The sequence below is a fragment of the Myotis brandtii genome, unplaced genomic scaffold, assembly GCF_000412655.1.
Source record: "Myotis brandtii unplaced genomic scaffold, ASM41265v1 scaffold898, whole genome shotgun sequence".
Taxonomy (NCBI): Eukaryota; Metazoa; Chordata; class Mammalia; order Chiroptera; family Vespertilionidae; genus Myotis; species Myotis brandtii.
In genome coordinates, this window is record NW_005371683.1 from 874477 (window position 1) to 883908 (window position 9432).

At 63.9% G+C, this 9432-nt stretch overlaps 1 protein-coding gene across 5 annotated transcripts in view; it reads right to left on the minus strand.

Moving 5' to 3' along the window:
* Positions 1–9432, minus strand: part of IKBKE (inhibitor of kappa light polypeptide gene enhancer in B-cells, kinase epsilon) — a 24815-nt gene that overhangs the window by 14323 nt on the left and 1060 nt on the right. For 3 of the 5 annotated variants that reach the window (XM_014532573.1, XM_014532572.1, XM_014532576.1), the window contains exons 3-13: positions 8244–8313; positions 7834–7951; positions 7202–7342; positions 6694–6823; positions 5556–5737; positions 3083–3243; positions 2172–2282; positions 1715–1894; positions 956–1152; positions 202–266; positions 24–115 (exon numbers count right to left, since the gene is read on the minus strand). In XM_014532573.1, coding sequence (XP_014388059.1) covers positions 24–115; positions 202–266; positions 956–1152; positions 1715–1894; positions 2172–2282; positions 3083–3243; positions 5556–5737; positions 6694–6823; positions 7202–7342; positions 7834–7951; positions 8244–8313 — 1447 coding nt within the window. Of the gene's footprint in view, positions 1–23; positions 116–201; positions 267–955; positions 1153–1714; positions 1895–2171; positions 2283–3082; positions 3244–5555; positions 5738–6693; positions 6824–7201; positions 7343–7833; positions 7952–8228; positions 8314–9432 lie in introns of all 5 variants that reach the window. The other 2 variants (XM_014532575.1, XM_014532574.1) reach the window with 2 other exon arrangements.

The window sequence follows — 9432 nt, forward strand, 5'->3', positions numbered from 1 at the left end:
CTGCGCCAGCCCCGGGTACTCACACGAACCAGTGCAGTCCCCGCAGCATCAGCTCCTGCCCGGCCCACAGGGCCCGTGCCAGCCGCAGGGCCTGGTAGCCGGCACCCAACACACCCTGAGAACACAGGTGGGCAGAGTCAGACTCCGCACCCCCTACCTCTGTGTGAACCCCACCCCCTGCCCCCTGGGGCCACCCCTAACCTTGGCCGTGTTGTAATCTGCCTGCAGGTCCACTTTGGGCACAAACTTGGTGATGTCCAGAGCAGCTGCAAGCAAAGACCCCACCTGAGGGCGCCTCTGTGGCTCACACTCACCCCTCACCACCAAGCTTTCCAACCCCCAGAGCCCCACCTCTCCAGCCATAGAGGCCCTTTAATGTGCGTCTTTACGATTGCAGTCCCTCACTGCCCCCTTGTGTTCACTTTGGTGAACTGCAGCCTCGTGCCCAAGGCCCTCATCTGAGCCAGAAAATGGGCCCAAACCACCCTTGTTCCCCGGGAGTTTCAAGGTTAATTCCCCTTCCCGGCCTCGGCCTCGGAGACCCGAGTAGGAGGACGACATTGAACTTGTTCAAAGAGGAAGAAGTGATATTTCTGCTAGGACTTGGAGGACGAAGCTCTGGGCCTCTGACCAGGTTCCCTCCTCTCCGGCACCTGGGGCTCCAGCTTCCTCCAATCCAGACCTTCTGAAGCTTCCCCACCAGTGGCGGAGACTCAGGGGAGCACATGGAAGCCAGGTCTCCCTGTTTCCACGGGAGCCTCACAGCTCTGTGGGCACTGGAGCCCAGGAACGTCGGGCCACCAGCCTGAGGGACATGGCATGTCAAGGACGTATGAAAAATTAGAACCCAGAATGGGGGGCGCCCGGTGGGCCCCCAAGGAAACGGATCCACATCCTGCCTCTTGGAGGAGAATGGGGGGAGGAGACAAGGTCCAGCCGGTGTGGCTCTACTCACGGTCCTTAAAGGCCAGGCCCTTGGGGGTCTCAGTGGCCACGCTACACAGCGTCAGGGGGCTCCTTGCGGTCGTGTGGGCGATGTGCTGTGCTGAGAGGCTGGGCTCGAGCACACAGAGGTGACCCTCAAATAGGTACTCCTGGTTCTGGGGGGCCACGCTGGTCTGCTCGTACACGGCCTCCAGGAAGATGGCTATCCTGGGCACGCCAGGGGGAGGGGGGACAGTAAGGAGAGGAAGTGTCAGCAGGGGGACCCACACCCCAGCTAAGACTGCATCCATGCGAAGGGCGCAGCTTCTCAGAGGAAGGGACCGGGTGACTTTTCTTTCTTATCAATGGTGGCGAGACCAAGGGGAGAGCTCGTGTGTTTCAGTGGATGGAGGGAGTGGAAGCAGAACTCAGGAGCCCCATAGCCGGCCTCTGCCTTGGCACCTCTTCCCACTGAAATGCACCCAGTTCCACAAAACTCTCCAGCCACCCATCTGGGAACCATACGGCAGGCACCCCACCCAGGGATCATAACGCGCACCAACCCGCGTGGGTGTGCGCTGAGTCGGGAGCAGCTGCGAGGCGGCCTGGTTCACGTTAACTTGGTGGAACTAGGACCTTCCCAAAGGAAGTCCCCCAGCTACGCCAAGGCAGCCTGACAGTGGGGTTCGAGATGGGACCCAGGAGCACCCACATCGAAACACTCCCCAGGACGCCGCCTCGCCTGGGCAGAGAAGGTCCTGGGCCTCCCTCCGGCATGGCGCCCACTCACGTGTTGTGGGCGTGGATGTAGACGTGGTGCAGGACGGCCTGGGACAGCGAGAACACGTGGACGACGACTCGCTGCAGGATGTCACTGGTCTCCGCGAAGAACTGGTCGAAGCCCCAGCACTTGGCCGGCTCCACCTCCAGGATGTTGGCCAGGACGGGCACCAGCTGGCTCTGCAGGCCCCTGCCCCCGGGACATGGGCTGTCAGGGCCGGGAGCCCAGCCTTGTCCTCATTGAGTAGGTGACAGGGGCATCCCAGGAGGACGTCCTGAGCGCCAGGACCCAGGTGGTGACAGAGGGTGGGATGGGGAGGAAGGGCTGGGAGGGAGGACTGTCCAGCTTCCGGATGGAAAAACTGAGGTCAGAAAGGGAAGGTGGTGGGCAGATGCCAGGGGCCCTGCCGGGACCGGCCTCAGCCGAGAGGACGCCCCACCCAGACGCGTCTGTGTCTGACCCTCACATGGACAGCTGGCAGGTGATGGGGAGGGCGTAGCTCCACTCCAGGGGCCCGTTCTCCTGCCTCTGGGTGCCTGCAATGGCCCCGGACGGCTTCTCCGTGGTGATCCGGTACCTGGGTAAGTGAGGTAGGACCAGTTCAGCGGGACCTCCAGACCATCACACTTCAGAGGATGACAGACTCAGCATGGAGGGCTCAGAGCCCTGGTTCAAGTCCCCCAGCTACTCCACGGCAGCCTGACAATGGCATTTGAGAGTCCTGGCTCTCAGCCAACCAGAGCACCTGGCCTCAGTGCTCCCCAGTCCAACCCTGCTGCCCCCACTGTCCAGCCCCTCTGTCCCCTGACGCGCATCTACAGTGGGCCGCCTCCACACCTCCGCCTGAGCTGTGCTTGGCCCGATGTCCTCCTCCTCCACGTCACTGTTCTCTCTTTCCTTCAATGTCCAACCCGCCCGACAGCACCATCCGTGCCCTTTCCCTAACCTCAGCAGCTCCCGCACGGCTGACCCGAGCGGAGGGCGGGTGCATGGACCTGCCCGTGCGTCAGCCTTAAATCTCTGCTCTGGGCCATGCACGCAGTGGGAGCAGCACTGTCTCCAGCTACTTCTGTATCAGACAGCTGGGCCTGGGAGGACCTGGGACCTGGATGCTGGTCTTGCCCTCCTCTGCCCTGACAGTGTCCCTGGAGCCCCCGGTTGAGGTGAGGTGAGCAGCCAGTGGGGGGCTAAAGGGAGGCATGGAGCTCAGATAAGGGGTCTGGCCGGTCCCCGTCAGCCAGGTGTTGATAGGCAAGGATGTAAGAGGAGCCGGGTCGGGTGGCCAGAGGAGAACCACAGAGTTAGAGGCAGAAGCGGGGACATGGCAGGGCCAGGGAGGGAGGCCAGGCCCCAGACCCTGCCCGCGGCCCACCGTACATGATCTCCTTGTTGCGCCGTGGCCCCCCAAAGGGGATGAAGGGCAGGCTGCCAGTGGCGGCATGGTACAGGGTCACCCCGATGCTCCAGAGATCCACGGTCACCCCAAACGACTTCTGCTGGGGCTTGCGAAGCACGGCCCGCTCGTACATGTCAGGGTGCTGCCAGAGAACCAGAGGGTGGCCGTGGAGGGAGAGGGCGCACGGGGGCTGTGCCCACCCAGCAGACCCCCTTCCACTGCCTTCTGGTGGCAACAGACCATCAGAATCCACCCCTTTGTCATCTCAGACATTGGCATGGAGCTGGCCTATCCAGAGCATGTTTATTTGCCCTCCCTGTGCCCCGGGAGAGGTGGTGACCATGGTGTCCCTTCCTCCATGAGGGTCAGATCAAGCAGCTCACTGCACAAGGGAGGCCAGGGGAGGGAGGCTGGGGGAGGGAGGCTGGACAGGGAGGCTGGGTAGGGAGGCTGGACAGGGAGGCCGGACAGGGAGGCTGGGGAGGGAGGCCGGGGGAGGGAGGCTGGACAGGGAGGCCGGACAGGGAGGCCGGACAGGGAGGCCGGACAGGGAGGCCGGACAGGGAGGCCGGACAGGGAGGCCGGACAGGGAGGCCGGACAGGGAGGCCGGACAGGGAGGCCGGACAGGGAGGCCGGACAGGGAGGCCGGACAGGGAGGCCGGACAGGGAGGCCGGACAGGGAGGCCGGACAGGGAGGCCGGACAGGGAGGCCGGACAGGGAGGCCGGACAGGGAGGCCGGACAGGGAGGCCGGACAGGGAGGCCGGACAGGGAGGCCGGACAGGGAGGCCGGACAGGGAGGCCGGACAGGGAGGCCGGACAGGGAGGCCGGACAGGGAGGCCGGACAGGGAGGCCGGACAGGGAGGCCGGACAGGGAGGCCGGACAGGGAGGCCGGACAGGGAGGCCGGACAGGGAGGCCGGACAGGGAGGCCGGACAGGGAGGCCGGACAGGGAGGCCGGACAGGGAGGCCGGACAGGGAGGCCGGACAGGGAGGCCGGACAGGGAGGCCGGACAGGGAGGCCGGACAGGGAGGCCGGACAGGGAGGCCGGACAGGGAGGCCGGACAGGGAGGCCGGACAGGGAGGCCGGACAGGGAGGCCGGACAGGGAGGCCGGACAGGGAGGCCGGACAGGGAGGCCGGACAGGGAGGCCGGACAGGGAGGCCGGACAGGGAGGCCGGACAGGGAGGCCGGACAGGGAGGCCGGACAGGGAGGCCGGACAGGGAGGCCGGACAGGGAGGCCGGACAGGGAGGCCGGACAGGGAGGCCGGACAGGGAGGCCGGACAGGGAGGCCGGACAGGGAGGCCGGACAGGGAGGCCGGACAGGGAGGCCGGACAGGGAGGCCGGACAGGGAGGCCGGACAGGGAGGCCGGACAGGGAGGCCGGACAGGGAGGCCGGACAGGGAGGCCGGACAGGGAGGCCGGACAGGGAGGCCGGACAGGGAGGCCGGACAGGGAGGCCGGACAGGGAGGCCGGACAGGGAGGCCGGACAGGGAGGCCGGACAGGGAGGCCGGACAGGGAGGCCGGACAGGGAGGCCGGACAGGGAGGCCGGACAGGGAGGCCGGACAGGGAGGCCGGACAGGGAGGCCGGACAGGGAGGCCGGACAGGGAGGCCGGACAGGGAGGCCGGACAGGGAGGCCGGACAGGGAGGCCGGACAGGGAGGCCGGACAGGGAGGCCGGACAGGGAGGCCGGACAGGGAGGCCGGACAGGGAGGCCGGACAGGGAGGCCGGACAGGGAGGCCGGACAGGGAGGCCGGACAGGGAGGCCGGACAGGGAGGCCGGACAGGGAGGCCGGACAGGGAGGCCGGACAGGGAGGCCGGACAGGGAGGCCGGACAGGGAGGCCGGACAGGGAGGCCGGACAGGGAGGCCGGACAGGGAGGCCGGACAGGGAGGCCGGACAGGGAGGCCGGACAGGGAGGCCGGACAGGGAGGCCGGACAGGGAGGCCGGACAGGGAGGCCGGACAGGGAGGCCGGACAGGGAGGCCGGACAGGGAGGCCGGACAGGGAGGCCGGACAGGGAGGCCGGACAGGGAGGCCGGACAGGGAGGCCGGACAGGGAGGCCGGACAGGGAGGCCGGACAGGGAGGCCGGACAGGGAGGCCGGACAGGGAGGCCGGACAGGGAGGCCGGACAGGGAGGCCGGACAGGGAGGCCGGACAGGGAGGCCGGACAGGGAGGCCGGACAGGGAGGCCGGACAGGGAGGCCGGACAGGGAGGCCGGACAGGGAGGCCGGACAGGGAGGCCGGGGGAGGGAGGCCGGGGAGGCTGCCGCAGCGCCTTTTCCTTAGAGAACAGAGTGCGTTCCTCCGGTTGGGGTGCAGAGGGTGAGACCTGTCCCCGCTGGATGCAGGGGAGAGGACAGAGGCCCTCAGAAGGTGAGGAGCTGCCAGCAGCAGGGCTGGCCCTCTGCGGGGCGGCGGGTCCCAGCTCCCACTCACCAGGTACTCCTCCGTCCCGTAGACCGAGACAAACTGCTCGTCGTCGTCCAGCTCGCGGGCGGCCCCGAAGTCCGTCAGCTTGTAGATGCTCTGCCCCTCCTCCCCGAGGAGGCGCATGATGTTGCCCGGCTTGATGTCGCGGTGGACGATGCCGTGCTCCCGCAGGTGGTTCATGCCGGCCACTGTGGACAGAGGGGCCGCGGTGGCTCTGGCTGGGCCAGGCCAGCGTCTGGGGCTAGTCTTGGAGGGGAGGCTGTCCTGGGGTCCAGATAGCTCCCACGGCTGACAGGCCACCGGCCAAGCAGCAGAACAGAGATGGGCACAGGGCACAGGAGGGGGGTCCCAAGGACCTGGCTGTGGAGGGTCCGTGAGGAGTTACTAAGCAACCATCAGAGATGGAGGCGCTGGCCTCCTGAAAATGGCAGGCCGCCTGCTCTATTTGATTATTTTTAAAATTTTTATTTAAAACATGTTACGTACGCCTAACAAAATGCACAGTTTTACCTATTTTAAGTATACAGCTCAGTGGCATTAAGTCCATTCACCTTGTTGTGTAACCATCACCACCATCCGTCTCCAGAACTTTGTCAACCTCCCAAACAGAAACTCTACCGATTAAGTAATCGCTCTCCACCCTCCTCCCCGGCCCCCTGGTCCACTGTCCGTCTCTGAGGATTTGCTTACTCTCAGTCCCTCACGTAAGTATTTGTGTGTCGGGTTTATTTTACTTGGCGTAACGTCCTCCAGGCCCATCCACACTGGGTCAGAATTTTATTCCTTTTTAAGGCGGTGTAGCATTCCATTGCATGTGTAGGCCATGCATCTACTTGTGATATTGGCATTGCTCTCCCCTGGTGGCTAGTGTGAATAATGCTGTTATGAATACTGGTGGGCAACCTGCTTTCCATTCAATATTTCAGCTGGAGTTTTAAACTGCTGATCAGCAGGAGTCAGACCCTGGGTCCTGCCCACTTATCATGGCCTGTCCCAGGTCTGAATGGAAGGCCTCTTGGGTTCTGTGTTTGGATTCTTGTTCCAGAAGCGCGGCACCCCGCTGGGCCTTTGCCTTCACTGTGGGCCAGCCCTGTGGCTGGTCAGAGGTGGGCGGGGGCCCCGGTGGGGTCAGGGAGGGGCTCACCCACACAGCGCAGCACCACCAGGAACTCATCCTCGGACAGCCCGAAGGCATTCTCAGGGCTCTCGAGCACGGTCAGCAGGCTCCCGCTGGAGCAGTACTCCATCACCAGAACCTTCTGCCGGCTGGCTCCCTGCAGATGGGACAGCGGAGGCCTGGTGAGGAGGGCACAACGCGCCCCCTTCCTCAAGAGGAGGTGACTCAGCCTGCAGCCAAAAGCCCTTCTCCAGGCCCCAGCTTCGGGCCTGGCTGTCCCTCCTCAGCCTCACGCTGATCTCACACAGGCTGAGTCCCAGGCCGCCTTTTCCAGGAAGCCCTCTTTGATTACGTCCTACTTCCTGTCCTTACTTTCCCCTGTGCCACCCCCACATTATTTACTTGATTCTACACGTTGCTGCTCTGGCTGCCCTGCTGGTGAGCACATGACCAAGCCTCTATTAGAGTGTGACCCGACTCTTCCCAGCCTTCGGGTCAAAGACAAGACCGTCCTCTGCCCGGGCACTGCACCCACCGTCTCCTCCACCGCGAAGAGCTTGACGATGTTCTGGTGATTCAGCTTCCGCAGGACCTCGAACTCCCTCACCTGCACCTCGCGGGGCCGCAGGTAGCTGGCGGCGTTGAAGACCTTCACAGCAACCAGCTCCCCGGATTTCTGCCATCGGGACAGAGGGGGCTGCTAGGGGCTCTGGCTGGGGACAGTCCATTGTCTGGGGGGCACCCTCACCCCAAGCCTCCTCCTTCAGCCTCGTCTGCCAGCCTAACACCAGACATGAGCCAAGACAGCCCGGATGGGGATGGGCTCCCCCCAGCTCCTTCCCCCGCTCAGAGGGTACCCAGCCATCCAGTACTGAGAGGTGACAGGGGCTCAGCACACCGGACACCCTGCTGTTCCTACATTTGCTGTCATCTCCCCGGTGTCAGCTTTGTGTTCCCATCACTCGCCCCAGTTCCAAACCGCCTAACGGAGGGACCAGGCCGAGGAGCCCTCCGCAGCTCCCACATTTCTGCTCAAACCCCCAGTGTCCCTGACCCCAGAGTGTGCAAGGCCAAGTCCAGAGGCCTCTGCCCAGCCACACACCGGCTGGCTGCCCACGGGGGCTGGCTGGGCCAGAGGGGGCCTCGGGGGCCAGGGCTGGGCCCTACCTTGTTCCGAGCCTTGTACACACTGGCAGTGGCCCCCTGGCCCAGCAGGTCGTCCGTGTGCCACAGGTAATTGGCTGTGCTCTGCATCTCCTGCCCTCGGCTGCCGGCCACCTTCTGCCTAGAAGAACATTCGAGAGTCCGGGATTCCATCACTGACCTGGGATGGATATGGGGCCTGGCGGTAGCTGAGCCCGAGATCATCCCATGAAGGGCTCCGTTCCCAGAGGCGAGGGGGCAGGGGAGGAATGCAGCACAGAGAGGTGAAGTCACTTCTCCAAAAGCAAGCACAGCCACCAGGCCCTCACCCACAGCCCAAGCCCGTCCCACCCCAGGCCATCCCACCTGTCCCCTGTCCCCACACCCCCTTCCCAAACCGCCATTCTGCAGAGACAAACCCTTTTCTCTGTCACCTCTCCCAGGGACTGAGAATTCTGGGCTTTGGCATCCAGGCCTGGGACTGTCCCAGGAAGCAGAAATGTGCTAGAAGGAAGGGCCCCAGGCCAGGCAGTGGCAACCACACCACCAGAAATCTCCAGGATTGCAACACGAGCCCGGAGCCCCTCCCCGCCCACTCGCCTGAGTCCACTTCCTGCGGCTGTGAGCTAACGGCTGGCGGCTCCAGGCGGCCAGCAGGGCCGGGTCAAGAGGACCAGCTGCAGAGTGGGTGTGCGCGTGAGAGGGCGTGCATGTGTGTAGGCCTGCGTGTGTGCAGGCGTGCGTGTGTGCGTATGCATGTGTGTGGGGGGGGGGGGGGGGGGGGTGGAGGAGGCAGGAGATCATCAGGAGCCCTGGGGAGGATCTGAAACCCTCTCTAACTTTGTTCCCCATCTTTGCTTCCATCCTCTTCTCTCCAAAAGCCAGTTCCTCTAAAGCATCGGTTCTCAACCTGTGGGTCCTGACCCCTTTGGCGGTCGAACGACCCTTTCACAGGGGTCGCCTAAGACCATCCTGCATATCAGATATTTACATTACGATTCATAACAGTAGCAACATTGCAGTGATGAAGTAGCAACAAAAATAATTTTATGGTTGGGTCACAACATGAGGAACTGTATTTAAAGGGCCAGAAGGTTGAGAACCACTGCTCTAAAGCAATGGGCTTGCGTGCAGCCTCAGGAGCTCAACTCCGGCCTCTGAGGAGCAGTGCGGGCAGGTCGCTGCGGCACGACTGGGAGAAGGGCCTCAGATGAAGCCGGACTAGACAGGCTTCTTCTTCTGACTCACAAGTTTCTCAACCCACTGTCACCCTCTGGGACCTGGGCTTTGAGCTGTCTCTCTGCCATTTTTTTTATGGCAAAATTTGAAAATGTCAATTTCTTGAGCCAGAGGCCACTTCATGAGCTCAGTGGTCAATTTCTGGCTCAACAAATGCATTCGTGTTTGCATTTTGCAGAAGTAACTGAGGTACGAAGGGCTCCCTGAAGACATTAATAGCTCAGGGGAAAGAGCTGGTCAGGTGTCTCCCCCCCAGCCCCACCCCCCCAGCCCTGCACGAGGATTCAGCTGGGGGCCTGGGGGTGTGCAATCCTGGCACAGCCCCTGGTGCCAGGAAGGGCCCCTCCTTCTGTGGTGGTTGGATACAGGAGGGCGAGTGGTGGA